At 45.2% G+C, this 15,967-nt stretch overlaps 2 protein-coding genes across 7 annotated transcripts; both read right to left on the bottom strand.

The window, feature by feature from the left end:
- Positions 1–358: 358 nt before the first annotated feature.
- On the bottom strand, positions 359–7,504 carry hm13 (histocompatibility (minor) 13). Of its 3 annotated transcripts, none has more exons than XM_029505422.1 (12): positions 7,139–7,504; positions 5,638–5,673; positions 4,142–4,240; positions 3,979–4,061; positions 3,794–3,882; positions 3,429–3,514; positions 3,228–3,353; positions 3,069–3,126; positions 2,874–2,994; positions 2,687–2,789; positions 2,532–2,617; positions 359–1,264 (listed from the first exon to the last, which is right to left on the bottom strand). In XM_029505422.1, the coding sequence occupies exons 1-12, from the start codon at positions 7,352–7,354 to the stop codon at positions 1,192–1,194; spliced, it is 1,176 nt and encodes a 391-aa protein (XP_029361282.1). In that variant the 5' UTR covers positions 7,355–7,504; the 3' UTR covers positions 359–1,191. The 3 variants fall into 3 exon arrangements, with proteins under 3 accessions (XP_029361282.1, XP_029361281.1, XP_029361283.1); XM_029505421.1 differs by lacking the exon at positions 5,638–5,673 and adding an exon at positions 1,848–2,003; XM_029505423.1 differs by lacking the exon at positions 5,638–5,673.
- A 1,192-nt stretch (positions 7,505–8,696) lies between these two features.
- On the bottom strand, positions 8,697–15,822 carry LOC115045648 (deoxyribonuclease gamma-like). Of its 4 annotated transcripts, XM_029505425.1 has the most exons (11): positions 15,671–15,725; positions 14,010–14,130; positions 13,295–13,454; positions 12,938–13,026; positions 12,608–12,664; positions 10,669–10,758; positions 10,325–10,422; positions 10,111–10,223; positions 9,801–9,958; positions 9,599–9,695; positions 8,697–9,529 (listed from the first exon to the last, which is right to left on the bottom strand). In XM_029505425.1, exons 3-11 carry the CDS (start codon positions 13,445–13,447, stop codon positions 9,413–9,415), a joined length of 972 nt encoding a protein of 323 aa, XP_029361285.1. In that variant the 5' UTR covers positions 13,448–13,454; positions 14,010–14,130; positions 15,671–15,725; the 3' UTR covers positions 8,697–9,412. The 4 variants fall into 4 exon arrangements, with proteins under 4 accessions (XP_029361285.1, XP_029361284.1, XP_029361286.1 ...); XM_029505424.1 differs by lacking the exon at positions 14,010–14,130 and having other exon boundaries at positions 15,671–15,822; XM_029505426.1 differs by lacking the exons at positions 14,010–14,130; positions 15,671–15,725 and adding an exon at positions 13,637–13,838.
- Between the last annotated feature and the right edge of the window lie 145 nt (positions 15,823–15,967).

Here is a 15,967-nt window from a genome sequence, read left to right as displayed (position 1 = left end):
ATCAAGAATACGACTGAGTCTGAAAATAAGATTTACAACATCAGGTCGTTCCCATCACGGATAATGACGTTGGTTAAAAAAGATCAAGTGACATAAATAACTAAAGTCCGACTCATAAAAATCGAATTGAGTGATGAAGTCAATTTGAGGAGAATCTGATTTCCCTTTTTAAGTCAAACTTTAACATTTAAAGCCGCTCTGTTTCAGAGTGGATGATGTTGAAGCTGATTTTTGTTGCTCAGATTTGATGTTTAACCTGCAGTTTTTTTATCTTGACAAATATTTGAAGACGAATCTGCTAATATCTGATCGCCTTCTTTTGTCTGATCAGGTCAAAATCAGTAGTCTTCATTTCAGATGGAATTCACTCCTTCATCCATTTAATTTCACATTTCGGTTTTGTGACCTAAATTTTTTGTGCCTTTTTTTTTTTTTACAAACGGAGGAAAAGATATAATATAATATTTGTTGATCAACCAGGAAAACATCAGATCAGCCTTCAAACACAGAATCACTTCACTTCCTGTCTGCTCAGCTCTTCTTATAGCCTATTGGATGAGGAGGCCATGGGGCCCCGCCCCTTCCAGACTCTGTCAACACCGCACAGCTCTGGACTTTGTTATCATGTTTTTTTTTTATTAAACCGGTTCAAACGAATTGAAGTCTGAGGAAACATTACAGAAAATTTTACTTTCAATCAGCCCAAAACAGCCGGCATATAACACCATGAGTCACATCAACAGGCCGAATCAGACCATCTGAAATCAGGATTAATCCGCGAGAGAAAACAGTCCCCAAACAACGGGAACCAACGAGCTGAACCACAGACGGGAAATGAGACTGTCAATCACCACCGACTCCGCCTCCATCCGGTGATCAGTGTTAAGTGAGAGTTAGTCCAACGTGATGCTTGCTCTGGGGATGGTGATGCCGTGATGAGGCGGCGGCGGAGAGGAATCATGGGTAGGCACTGCGTCCCTCTGCTGTAACACCACCAGACAGCGCCCATTACCATGGAGACCAGCAGCTGCTCCCATGGATTCTTAAAGATGTACACGTTGGTGACATGAGCTCCATTTCCCCCGGCGACAAACAGGAAGCTGGAGAGGCAGAAGGGGGAGGAGCTTCTGTGAAATGTGGCGGCAGTAGGATGGATGAGGGGGAGGGGGAGGAGGGGGGCAGCGATGGATGTTATTGGTCCTTTTTATCTGATTCTGACAGGTCCTCTTTAGTCCCCGCCTCCTCAGGTGAGGACTCCTCGTATCTGCAACAGAAGAAACAGCAGAATTCAGTCTGAGGCTCGTCAGGTGGGAAAAAAACCTGATTAATGTCATTATTGATAAATCTATTGATCAGGTGAAGATTAAAGTCAGATTGTATTTATAGATTTGTTTCTGAAGCTCCAGAGGACAGTGAACGCCTCCTCATAAAAACTGTGTGACAGACAACCAATCAGGAAGAGAGAAGTGAGTTTGAAGGAATGTCAACCTTAATATTTAAACATTGACCTGCAGTTTCACATATTTGAATCTCATTTCCATGTTAAATATTTAAATTTCTTATTATGAACCAAATGAGTCGACGCTGATCGGAAATCAGAGGCGGATATATTGATCTTACTGATTATCTTCAGTGATGAAAATCATCTGAACTGAAGCCACTCGTTTCACTGAAACATCAGTCAAAGTTGGTGAAACTGAATTTGAATATTAAATATGTAAGAAGCTGTTTTGTTGGTGACACAAACAGACGAAGAGACGGACGTTGATGCTGCTCATCCTGTTAATGGGCTATTTACCTGCTCAGGTGAGACAGGTAGGGGAGAGTTAAGGGGGTGGGGCCTCTACATGGAGGTGGGCTGTAATCGGCGGCGGGAGGGAGAGAAGCCTGTTGCCATAGAGACAGCATCCATGGAGCTAGCCAGGCTGGCAGGCGAGCCGCTGACAGTTGGGAAAGAAGTGAGTCTGGGAGAGCCAGGAAGGACTTCCTCTGACGACTCATAGCTAACCACGGAGGGCAAGACGGGGGAGACGAGGGATGGAGGGGTGAGGATGAAATAAAACCATGGGGGGGGGTGACAGCGAGAGAGAGAGAGAGAGAGAGAGAGAGAGAGGCGGGGTTTAGTTTTTGTCCTAAATCTAAAATTAAATCCATCACGGAGACTCATGATGAAATATTAAATATGAGCGGAGGGGAGGAGGAGAAGAGCACAGCCAATAGGAGTGTCCGATGTAGAGCTGTGCCTCCAGACGTCACTATCAAAGATGGAGGATGAGAATGGACGGATAAACACACAGAAGGGAGGCAGCAGGTGGAGGAGGAGACACTTCCTGTGGGGTTAACTGCCCCCCCTCAGTTTTAATGTTACTAAAATGTTTGAGGTTTTTCACACATTCAGATTTGTAACATGACGACAGCAGGATCATTTTTCTGATCTGTTATTTTGATAAACTTCCTGTTTTGTGTTTCAGACCGGTCAACTCGGGTCACCACACACACTGCTGGGACCTGTGGTTGCCATGGTTACTCACCTGAACATCTCTGTGAGCTCTCCTTTGATGAGTGCTACGATGACGGGGAAGCCGACGCAGGCCGGGACCAGGTAGAGCAGAGCGGGCTGCAGGAGACAGGAAGGGTCAGTATTCAAGCCCCAGTGATGACATCATCCACCATCACCACTACGCACCTGTGCATGTTTGAAGGTGTGCATGACGAAGATGGTGAGGCCGAGCCCGAAGATGTACGCCAAGAAACTGGAGTAGAAATATGTCCTGCTGTTCTTCTTCAGGCTGCAGGAAGGACAAGTCATTTCAGAATAAGAATCGACCACAGCTTTATCATCAAACCTCTGACTGGCAGGGGCGTGGCCTTACCTGACGTCGAAGCGCAGCAGCAGTGCGATGAAGATGCCCGGGATGACAATGTCGCCCAAACCCAGCATGGCGAAGTTACTGGCCTCGAGGCCGCGCTCCAGCAGGTCCTGAGGAAACACCACTGAGGAAAAGAGACGCCATCAGACATGGAGACATACAGACAGCACCTGACGGAGCGACCGAGGACTGACTTACATTTGATTGGCGCTTCGAACGATTTGGCGACTGTTACCATGACATTGGTCCCAAACACCTGGAGACAGACACACAGCTCACATCCACTCCCAAACTGACCTTTGACCCCTGCACACATAATCTCTAAAACAACGTGTTCGGCTCCGTGACTCGTCTCACCCAGAAGACGTCGTAGACGAACAGCCCCCCCAGCAGGATGCAGCCGGTGCTGACATTGTTCAGGTGAAGCAGCTCCACGCCGTTGAGGGCGAAGGCCAGGCCGAACAGGTTATTGGCTATCCAGTGCTGTGATGTCACAGAGCATAATTAGGGTTAGGGTTAGGCACAAAGATGACCTTTGGCCTCCACGTTGGTCTTTACCTTTTTGAGCAGGTACCAAACGCCCACCACGCTGCTGATCATCAGACACACCAAGTTCTTGGTGTCGAACTCATAGTTGACTATTTCTGCAGAAAGATCCAGAGAAGCCATTTGAGTGTCGGTTTTTTTCTTCCACTGAAGTTAGCATGCTAGCAGCTAACTGCAGCCTTCTGCCTCATTTTTTCATTTTCTTTTAATTTGTCATTTTTCCAACAACAGACCAACTGAAAACTGAATCAGGATTAAATAAAACTTAGTGGTTTTCCTTCCTCCTGAAGAAACCGTCCCAGTAAAAACAAAAGCAGAACTATCAGCTGGACTCGACTGCAGCAGAAGGCTCAGTCTTCCCTCCAGGTGAGCCTCACCTTCTTTGGACTCTCCGGAGCCCTGAGTGAAGAGCAGCTGGTACTGTTTGTTTGGGAAGGAGGCAGGAAAGATCCTGCACATGAGAGGACTGAGAGAGGGAGACGAGAGGGACGTGAACAACAAACAACCTCAACACAAGATGTCAGAGTGCAGCTCGTCAGTGTGTGTCTGTGTGCGTCTTTACCTCATGGTGTGAGACAGAGCCAGAACGCCGAGGACGAAGAAGTAGACCGACAGCAGCAGGTTGATGTACTCTTGAGAAAACACCTGCAGACAAACGCGGGTCAAATTACTTTGAACGGTTGATGTGGCGCCATCGGAGGACGGCAGAGGAAACTCAGCGTTACCTTGAAGAAGAGGTAGAGCCCAAACAGAGTGCAGCTGGCGATGATGGGGAACCTCGCCGCATCTCGACTGGTGATCGTTTCCGGCATGTCTGCTGAATTCTGGGAAAGGAGAGCGGAGGTCAACAGAGAGAACCAACAAGGAGAAGACTAAATGAGCCTGTGAGACGAGACAAAGTTTAATGTTGCTGCTAAAAGCTGCTGAAGCTCCTTTCAGTCCTTTCTTAGAGTTATCAGAACAAAGCTGCCAAATCTGCAGCAGCTTTGTGGCGGCCAGGCAACAGTGTCGCCTCCAGTTTGTGTTTAAAATGTTTAAAATGTCCTCTGAACTTCAGTTTTATTTGAAGTGATGAAGTTAGTTTGATCAGATTTAACAAGGAAACTGGAGATGACCCTGGTGGACTCTGATGTTCAGACCAACAGTTAAAGAGGAACCACAGTGATCAGTGTTGGGGCTTCAGCCAAGACTGGACCGATCTGGCCCGGTCTCACACTGACCCCTGGTCGTGGTCAGGTTCGTCTGAACTCGTCTTTTGTGATCAGGACATCGTCTCACTTGGCTCTGACCCGACACGTGTCCCTGAGAGTCACCTCCATCTATATTCTCCTCCGTCTTCTCCCCCGAGACAGAAACTGGGACGAGAGGACATGATAGGAAGGAGATGAAGACAGAAAGAGAATCCTTGTTGCAGCATAAGACCAGAATCTGATGCATGAAGGAGTCCTGAGACTCTTAGTCTTCTTGAAATAAAGCCCCCCGACAGGACTACAGGATCAGTGGATCCAGATCAGTTCAACCTCACAGGAGAACCGGAGTCATTGACCCTGAACCCTCAATCATAAACAGAGACCAGGAAGGGAGGTTCCACAGTGAAGCTGTCCAGAGCTGAGTCAGAACCAGTTCAACTGCTGAGGTAAAAGAACACAAGAACACCCCCGCGGGCGTGCGCGCACACACACACACACACACACACACTAAGTGGCATCAATCTCAGTTGTATCATCTTGTTAATTGTGTTTTTAATTTACAGGCCAGAAGATTATTAATCTTTTATTGATGATCAAAGTAATCTGAGGCTGAAAATCGAAGCTCAAACAGTTTGATGCCAGTCAACAACAACAACACAATCACAACACAAGTGTTTGTGACATCACCATCTGTTAATGAAGTGTGAGTCTCAAGCTGCTGGTGTCTGTTCAGCTTTAAAAAAACAAGTTTCTCTAAACTGAGCTCCATTTGTTTTATGTACGTTTCCAAACGGAGGTCTACCTTTACAGATGGACCTTTAAAAGCGTTGTGTAGCTGAACTTTGGTTTAGTTTCACTTGAACAGTGAATATTTCCACATCTCCTCAGGCAGAGCACCAACACCCCCAACCCCTCCCAGTTAGTAAGCTCACCAACACCTCCAGTGTGAAAGTGTAATCCGTTGTGTTAGTGCCAAAGACCAGCAGTGTACAGTTTGTGTGTATTTGTGCTCTCGTTGCTCTCATACTCACTCTGAAACCAGAATCGTAATCATTTTCTCCGAGCTCCTACAGACGGACCGAGAGACAGACAGATGGGAGGACAGACAGATGTGCACAGACAGACAAGGAGAAAGAGGGATCAGATCGGAGGAGGACTGAAGAGAGGCCCCAAACCACGACCCCCCAGGATCAAGCAGGCAGCTGAATCTGAGGGGAAACAGTTTCATGATTCCAGACAGACAGAGCAGCAAAGTTCAGCAGCCGGAATCGAACCCTCACCTGTCTATTTATTAAAGGCCTGAAGACCTGAAGAGCTGACGGCCGGAGGAAGGAGTGTGTGTTTAAGAACCAAAATTAGGTCTGAACAAACTACACTCCACATCACAGCAGCTGATATTTCTGTGCTGCAGCAGAACGGCAACAAACGAACGACGAGACCAACAGAAATGGCATCAACATTTCATCATCAACTGCTGATCATTTCAACACCACAATCACAAAAATCTGAAGGTAAAATTCTGTATTTCAGTTTTTTAAATTATATATTAAATAAAAAAAAAAAAAAAAAAAGGTGGACAAACTTCAGTGTGTTTCAGCTCAAAGTTATTACTATCATCATTACTGTTGTATTTAGAATGAGTTGAATAATGAAGTGCAAAGAGAGTCAGTCAGTCAGTGAACCAATCGGATCAGCCTTCACAGCAAGCGCCAACTCTGTCGGCCATGTTGGTTTTTAAAGCAGGGGAAGATTTGGAGAAGGTGGAGCTGACCTGCTGTTCTCTGTCGGTGACAAGGTAGCCCCGCCCCCTAGCCCCCCCCCCCCCCCCTTTCCCTCTAAATGAACATCATGTTGTATTTCAGACTGAGAGCAGAAACTCATCAGGGAGGAGGGGGGACTTTTTCCCATAGACTTCAACACAGCCTGCCTTTGATGGCCTCCTGATGGTGCACAGATAGGATGAAGGTCTCAGACTCCCCAGACCAGAGTCCTGGTCCAGAGTCCTGGTCCAGAGTCCTGGTCCAGGGTTCTGGCCCAGGGTTCTGGTCCAGAGACAGTCTATAATACAGTCCATGACCATGATCATGATCATCATCATCACAGCGGATGTGGGAGTTCTTAATGCGCATGTCCGTGACACACCTATCTGCCCACCTGTCCATGATTTTTAGGACTTTACGTCACTGACTCAGCTGACGTGTGTCCAACAGCTGGACACATCTGTCCTCTGTCTCCGGACTTCAGTTCGGCCCCAAACACACATCAACAGGTTGAGACGTTCAAAGACCCGAACAGCCGCCAACAGCTGGAGCGACCGGAAGTTGTGTTAAAACAGAACCAGTTCTAACACCCATCGGTGGTTTTCTCCGAGTTAATCTGGGATTATTATCGGGATTATTATCGGGATTATTCCCTGAAAATGTTCAGCTCTTCACAGCCAGCCGGAACCGTGAGCTGCTCGGTAGCTCAAGCTAAACTAGCCGGCGGAGGCGAGCGGCCGCCGGGCCGGTGCCCTAGACCCGGGGACGGTACCTTGGATTTGGAGCAGGTGACGGACCGCAGCGCCCCGAAGAAGATCGGCAGCAGGGCCATGAGCACCAGGCTGCCGTACGCCAGAGCCGTGCCCTCCGGGGTGGCCACGAATTTGGCCGTCGCGTTGAGCGCCTCGGTCCCGTTGGAGTCGGTGGCGTTCAGGGCGTCCAGGCCGGCCTCCGGGGCCGGGGCCGGGGCTTGATCCGGGGCGGACATGGCGGTTCAGAGACGGGACTCGGAGCTGGAGGAGCTGGATCTGCGGACGGTCGGTGGAGGTCGGAGCCGAAGCTTCTCATTCATCCGCTCCGCCGACAGTGAGTCCGCTAAGGCCACGTTTCCTAAAGCGGCGAACAGAGAGGGCGGCGGGAAGAGGCTTCACTCCGCCCGGTTCTCCGGTGATGACTAACACGAATGATGTGATCAACAAGAAATCAAATCAAATCAAATCAGATTTATTTGTATAGCGCCAAATCATAACATATAGAGCAGGTCTGGACCAAACTCTTTATAAATTTATTTAAAGAGACCCAACAGATCCCCCGATGAGCACTTGGTGACAGTGGCAAAGAAAAACTTCCTTTCCAACACTGGTCGTTTATTATGAACACAAAGTGCTTTATATGAAACACTGAAGGCATCAGTGAATTGTAAAACAGGAAGAATTAATGGAGAATGAAAAGATAAAAAATAATAAGGAATAGAGTAAAAATCAGGGAATGTTGTGTGTGATTTGACTGGATTTATTTAAAAAGTCTTGGTTTGTAGCAAACTTGAAGCTTTCAGGAGTGTTTCCTTTTCAGACAGAGTTATTTAGCTGAAGATTAAAGCATCTTCACGAAAATAGACGATCACTGCTCTGAGGCCCTCGGTGCTCTTCTTCGGTGGTGGAAAAGGTTGCCCTGGAAACAGCGCCATCTGGAGGACTGACAGACCGGATCCACAGACTGCTCATGTTTTTACTAAATTTGGTGGACGGAGCCTGCATCTGTCAATCACACAGTAGCCCCGCCCCCAACCCGCCCCCGCTCTCTGGTCTATTTCATCTTTTCAAGCCAACAACATCATGTTGTACAAAATTGTACAGTTATGTAAATTATGTCTCAGCTCACATGCAAAGCCTTCATGGTCCACCAGAGGGCCCTGGGCCGCAGATTGGGAACCGCCCATTTCCTGTTTCCTGTTTCTGGAGTTAAAAAGTCACCTGTAAATAAACAAAGCCGGCTCCATCTGTGATCATAAACAAACATCATGTCAGCTGAGCGTTTCACCTCACAGTGAAACAGCAGAGTTTGTTGTTTATTGGCAGCTTCTTGCTCGAAATGTTTGTGTGTTTGTTGTTTATTAGCACCTGCCACAGTTGGTTCGGTGTCAATGAGCCATCAGTTATTTCAAAATAGAACTAAATCTTGTGTGTGACGAATTTGGAGTTTCTTTTTCATTTACTGGTGAACTTCATGTATTTAAATATCTTGTTTATTGAATGATTTGTGCAGATTGAAATCTTATTAACTCACTGTGATGCAGTTTGTCTCCAATAAAATCAAGAGGAAGTCACATGTTTAGTTCCAACATTAAAAACTTTACTGAACAATAAAAACATACTGTTAATACCAGTTTCTGTACAATCCAACAAACATACACCTGAAAAGCTGAAGAGAAACTCAAAGGAGGAAAGTTCATATGTAAAAATCAAAATAAAGCCGTTAATAAAACTAAAGAGCTGAGTTTCTGCACATACATTCAATAAGAAAACCCTGACAGGACGGCTGGCACCAGTTCAGCCACGTTATCGGTTCCAGTCCAACACATTTCTAGTTGTGCGTTTCTCTTTCATTGTTTATAACAGTAATAACATCTGTAATAACAGATGTAAGAAACCTGAATAATCACAAGAGCAGTCCCTGGTAATCAGCCTTATTCAGCATAAATAAATAGCTGATTTTCCACATTATAACATAGCTGTCAGTGTGTATTCTCCAACTTCCTGCTTTTGGATGACGATGTAATAAAAATACATGCCATGTTATTAACCATTCATGACGCAGTAGGACTCACTGCCTGGAAATGTTGATGCTGCCTGTTTGTCTGCAGCACAAATAAAAACAGCTTTAATTTAAAATGGTCCATCTTTCTGCTCCTGTAACGTCCCAGTTTGATGAAGTCATCAGGCTTCATCCATGAGTCACATACAGATGACTTGCATCATAAGAGGCCATAACCATAAAGACCAGGTCACCTGAAACTGTAAGTGCACAGACGACCAGGTGATCAGACTCACAGAGCAGACAGGAAGTACTGGAGGAGGAGCATCAGGAGAGGCGTGGTCTGCAGGAGAAGGGCGGAGCTCCTCAGGCTCACCTCGACAGGGTAGTGGTCACTCAAGTCCAGGACCTGCCGGATGGAAGCAACAGTTCAGACAGATGCAAACTGAGGCATCTCAAAAAAAGTGGCTGAACGTACCTTGGATCGAGACAGTTTGAATTCTTTGCCAAACTGGAAGACTTTTGCAGAGAATGGAATGATCGCCTTCAGGAAGGGCTTCCCATGGACCACGATCCTGACACACACACAGGACAGATTACACCTGCTCCTCTAAAGTACACCACTAATACTGTCATTGATATCTTCTTCTGAATGTTTCCCATCACACACACACACACACCTGTCATAAGCACAGTTGGTGTTGTCGCTGACGGTCGTGTCCATTTTGTCTCTGATCAGCCAGGAGAACTTGGTGTCAGTGAACAGTCTGATTTTCTTCTTGTCAGCTCGGGTCACGTAGGCGCAGGCGGCGTGGAAATCTCCAAGGAACATCACATTCTACACACAACAGACACACACAGACACAAATGAATATACCTGTGACTGAGAGTGAAGCAGTTTTTATACCAAACACAGAGAGATGGGAGATGCCGGCTAACAGCAGCCTTCAGCTCTGTCCAGTCTGACGGTGTTGAAGCCCGTTTCCTCACCGTGTTGTTCCATTTCTGGCTGATGTCCTCAAAGATGTCATACAGGTTGTTGAGCTCCTGGATGGCCTTCGAGGAGTCAGTGTGGAGAGGAACAAGGATGAAATTCTTGATGGCTGCAGGACAGAGAGGAGGGTTATGACTGGGACAGGGACCAGGACCAGAAGGAGAAAAGAATGAGCTGAAAGATGAATTTTTGTGTTGTGAGTCCACTGACCAGTGCCTTTGGTTTGGACTTGGATGACAAACGGTGACCTGGTAAAGGACGGTTTGTTCCCGTACTGATGCTGACTCATCACGGTCACCGACTTATTCCTGATTGAAAAGAAAGATGGCTGACATGAAGGAGGCCGACGACTCCGCCCCCTAAGGTAATCCAAAAATGGGCACAGAGGAGGAGCTGAAGCTCCAGTCTCTGCCCCCACCTGCCACTCAGGGAAGCCACACCCCAATTCTCCCTCATTCAACCACACAGAATTTATCCATCAGCCATCTTGGTGTTTTTAAGCAGAAGAATGGTTTGGAGTTGAAGGAAACTTAAAGGTGCCGGTTCAGTCTCACCTGTAGATGAAAACGTACTGCTCCAGGTTGTTTGCGGACGCTCCCAGACCTTTACTGCTCACTGACTTGTAGTGATGGTCCTCTTCATATCTCAACACAACGAAAACACACAGCAAGTGAACATTTAACCGGCAGAGAATGGGGAAGTTTTATGAGTGATTTTTTTTTATTTTGCATGACAGGTTTTATTTTAAAATCATGATGTAAGACTCTTTGAGGGGGATATTCTTCATCCCCACAGAAGATGTTTGTTGAAGAAATACTTCACTTTTCCTTTGCCAGATAATTTCTTCCCACAACCCTCAAATCTTTACGTCAGGGCAAAAAATTCATTAATCAAGGTAAATTTTTGTACATTAAATTTGATCATTTGTACAAAATAATCAAATCAATAATTGTCAGTAAATCAATCACAAAGCACGAGAACGTAATTGTTAGTTTTTGGACACAGCAGAACATGAACAATCCAGATTTCTAAAATTATTTTGTACAGTTCAGGCGCTCCTCAATCTCTATGACTTCCTCCAGCCAAGTCGTGTGAAATCTGACTGAAACCAAATATTAATGTATGATTGATATTCATAGTTAAAAATCCTTAAGCATTTAATGACAGCTGGAGATATTAGTCTCTGTGGTGAAAGGTTTTATAGAACATAAGACTAATAAAGATACAGTTAAAGTGTGAAACTGTCATTTCACCTTTTTACCAAACTTGTTTTGTGAGTCTAGTTGTGGCATCTTGTCATCTTTAATTACTGATGTTTTTAAGTTTTCTACCTCTTCTCAGATTCATCTCTGTACTTTTTGTTGATAATTCTCATGCAGTTTTTCCTCCACTGTGTCCGTCTTCAGTTAGCATGCAAGCACAAACAATGTTAAGATCATTTTACCCTCTGATCAGTCCCCGCTAAACCAACCAACACGTATTTGTTAAACATTAATAAATAAACATGTGACAGGCCTGACCACCAATGAGCAGACTGGACACCAATCACCAGTTTGTAAAGACAGGACACTGGTGACTGTGAACCAGCGCCTCCGTTTATTACCCATCAGCCTTTGATGACCCTTCCTGTCCCGTCTTTCTGTGTCTGGACTTGTTTTTCAGGTTGCCCCTTCAACCTGTTTGTTCATTCCCCGTTAGACGTCAGAGAGAAAGCAGGAAGCTAAGCATTCCAGGAATTTATCTGGGGTTAACCTGGGTCATAAACCAAAACATATCTGTACACTATATTTGAGTGGATTGAGGACTAATGGAACATGAAACTCAGTGACAGAGGATGTGATGTTGTGATTGAGTTGTGTGTTTCTTGTGTAAAGTTTTAGTTGCACCAACATTTAAAATCACAGCTTTGATTGGATCACTGTAAATGCTGGTTTGCTCTTGAGGGCAAAGTAATTAATCTTTATCATCTTGATTATGAATTCAAAGCTACTAAGAAACACCTTCTTGTTTACATGAATTAGCTGTTAATTTTTGTAGCAGGTCCAGCAAAATATTACTAAGATTACATGACAGAGAGATTTAGCCTAGCTTAGCACAAGCATAGGGGGAGGAGGAATCTGTTAGCCTTGATCGATCAACATCACACAAAACAAAAACACAATCAACTCCAAAGCTATCTCAATAACATGCTTCATCTTTTTAGCTAAGAAGCTAGTTTCTGGGTCCAAGGTACTGTTAACACAACAGTTAGCAGTAGCTCAGTGAGACACCAGTTCAAGGTTCTCTTTTACTTTGTGCTAAGCTGCATTAATGCTATTCCAAATCTGACACTGACACACAGAGCTGCTGCTTTTAAGGTTCATGAAATAAACAATTGAATTCAGGATTATCTGATGATACTTTTCTTCCAGTCTGGTCTGTTGAGACACGCCTGGTCGACCGTCACATGACAGGCTGCCCTTTAATGAGTAACCATATAAAATCCAGTGTTACCTCTTATTACAGGCATCAGGGTTAGGACCCTGACAGGACCCTAACCTGTCAGTGTTCCTGTTGGAGAACAGCAGACACACAATGATTATATAATACCAATAAACAGGATGTGACAGCAGAGTTCCAATAATCTGCATCTGGACACTCAGTTTTGGATTCTTTGTTTTAGTGGATTACGTTTTGAATTGATTCAAATAAATGTGTGAAACATGACAAACAGGAAGACGGGAAGTCACAGTTATCACAAAATCTCTCTTAAACCTCCATTTTGGCTGTTTTACAACCCTTTGGGTTTTCCTCAGAAAGCTGCTGCTCTGATTTTGACTTTACCTGTTCAGAGACCCCATCAGAGAGTTGATGGCTGTACCAGCGGGATCTCTGACGTCCTGCAGCAGACAGATGTCACAGCGAGAGACAATCTGCAGAGAGAGAGGCAGAGACAAACCTGAGTTTCAGTCAGTCTTTCATTGGAGTCTGTTGATCATCCATCTTCCTCCTCTCCAGCTCATTAAACCTGCTCAGAAAGCCTGACAGAAAACTGGACTTTTTGAACACAAAGTTTTTTTTGTTGTTTTTGTGTTTGGGTGGAGATTCCCAGACAAGGCCACGCCCACTCTGTCCCAAAGGTAAGGAGATAAAAAACCTGGATCAGAAAACAAACACACTATCTGTGTGTGTGTCTCCTACCCGTGTCAGAGTGTGCATCACTCTGTAGTTTGAAGCTTTCTGTGGAGTGAGCTTCTTCACATTGTAAGAGCAGATTCTGAATCCTAAAACTGTCCCGATTGACAGGAATAGGACGAAGAGAAGGAGAGGAAGATGAGTGGAGCGCCACCTCATGGCTGGACTGTGAAGAGAAGACACACAAAAGACACAACGTCATTGATGTCAGGCAAAGGGTTTCCTGTGGAGAGTCCAAAATAAAACAGCAGCAGGTGTTGTAGCAGAAAGAGGAATGTCTTTATTCACAGCAGCACGACTAACAACATAAAACCATTTACTTTACAAACTTTACAGCACGTGACATGCCTGTTTGTCCTAAAGTCAGGCTGTGTGCGTGTTGTGGTGTATTTCTCTCTTTGCCGACACCCCAGATGTCCTGGTGATGCCTGAACAGGACAAACCTTTATGGACCCTGTCCTTCCCGTACAACGTTCTTCATCCAAAATACAGCAACAAACACATGAGCAGGAAATCTGGTTAGTGTGTGATTTTAAACATTAACTGAACATGAGCTTCCCTCTGTGACTGTGGCGGAGGAACGTCCCAGGTTGAGTAGTTTGACTGGTTTGACAGAAGAAGGACAGCGTGTTCAGACCGGAGACCCTTCAGGCGTTACACAACCTGTTTACTATGACTGACTGACTTTTAAAGAAATGGCCACAGCTCTCTGTTGATATACCTGTGTGATTTCCTGTGAAAGGGTAAATGTGGTGATACTGTAATGTTCTTTTTCCACTGATCCCATCTGAAGAAACAGAAACAACACTGAGATCACTTCCTCCCACACCTCAAAGCTGGATCTGTGGATTAACACAAGGTTGTATTTAGAAAAGATAAAAGAAGTCTGATAAGGCCGCTACATCTGTGTCCCTGAACACAAACATTCAATCTCCTCAGGAGAATGAAGAGAAGCTTCAGTTCTCTGAAGCCACAAAAGGATATGAAAGAACTTTTCTCCTCAGTAATAACACAGAGACTTTTAATAGAACCGGCACTGAGGAAGTCCAGAGACAGGAAGCAGAAAAGACAAAATAAAGGGACTTTTTTAAAACACACTGTCACACTCTGTGATGGACAGACAGCAGAGACAGCAGACACAACCGGAGAAAAAATGCTTAGTAATCAACTTTCACTCAAAAATACATCAATATAAAAAGACCAGCCCTGACTCCAGGAGGAGCTGTCTGAATGTTAATATGCCCTCCAAGTATCCCACAATGCATCAGTCAGAAAGATGAGCTCAGTGAATATTTCTGCTTCTTTGGAGTTTCCTTCAAATCAAAAACTTCCTACAGTCACATGACTGATGTGTGAGCACGCCTGAACACAGTCCAGCACACTGGAGAACAGGTCGGCTCATTGTGTGTCTGTTAATGACTGACTGTTGTCAATGTTACACAGTGGGCATATTAGTTAACACAAAGTTCAGTTGTGTGTCTGTGTGTGTCAGCTGCTCTCTAACCCTCCCAGGTTTGGAAGTAGAGGGACCGGTTGAGCTACAATAAGTTGAGTGCACGCAGACACACACTTTTCTGCACCATTATACGATTAAGATCTCTCAGCTACCATTCACTGTCCCACTGGTTGGACACAAGCACAACAAGTGTGGACAGCACAGATTGTTTAGTGCTTCTCTGTTTGTTTGGTTGTGCAGCTCTGTGTTGTGATATATCTGAGTTTCCTCACGGGCTGAGTCCCTTTCAGCACAACAGTGAACTCTGGGAATCATTCCTCAGTCAGACACAGTGTGGTTCATAGAAACCTGTTGTTGAGTTTCTAAAGATCAACCCTTCAAAATCCAACTGGAGAAGTTAAAATCAGGACTTTTAATTTAAATATGGGATTTTGATGACCCTTTGGTTTGTTTCAGTAAACGGAAACACAAAACATCAGTGAGGAACTAATTTGACAGAATACAATTTGCTATTCAAAATGAGTTCATCTTTAACAGGGTTTAGCTTCAATCATCACAGACAAATTCTGAGCAACTTTCCAGCCCTGACCTTCTCAAATTAACTTCACATAATCTTCCAAAGTCTACCTGGATCAGACCTTTTGAACAGACTCGAACCTCTTCGCAAAGCTTCTTTAACTGTTACACTTTTAGGCCAAGCAAAGCTCAATTCACACACACCTAAACTTTAAACCTCTTAAAGTTCTATGTGTGTGGTGCAGGTTTGAGGAAGTGCAGAGTGAACAGTTTTGTGTTTCCCTTCACCAGAACAGCACATAGTGACACACAGACCACCAAACCTCCTCTCCAAACTACCAAACACTCAAATATGGACACTGAGCCAGTCCAGTCCCAGTTTGGGGGTCTGGGGCTGCTGGTTTTCTTACCTGTACCTGCAGGCCGGCTGTGTGTCCTGCTGAGTGTGAACTGCTGCAGCGTCAGGGCGGTGGCTCCGAACCTGCTGATGTCACCTCTCACCACACCCCCTTCATGACCTTAACTTCCTGACTGTCAGGTTGGACACACCCTCCAACATGCATTCAAGGACCGCAGGAAAAGGCAGGCAGGCATTCTTGGCTAAAGTTGGGTAAGTCCAAGTCCAATCAGGGCCCAACAATTTCAGCTCTCTTCTTCCACGCGCATGACATGTGTGGACGCTGATGTGCTGCCCCATTGGTCAGCCG

The sequence above is a fragment of the Echeneis naucrates genome, chromosome 7 (assembly GCF_900963305.1).
Source record: "Echeneis naucrates chromosome 7, fEcheNa1.1, whole genome shotgun sequence".
Lineage (NCBI taxonomy): Eukaryota > Metazoa > Chordata > Actinopteri > Carangiformes > Echeneidae > Echeneis > Echeneis naucrates.
This window is presented reverse-complemented; position numbering and strand designations above follow the sequence as displayed.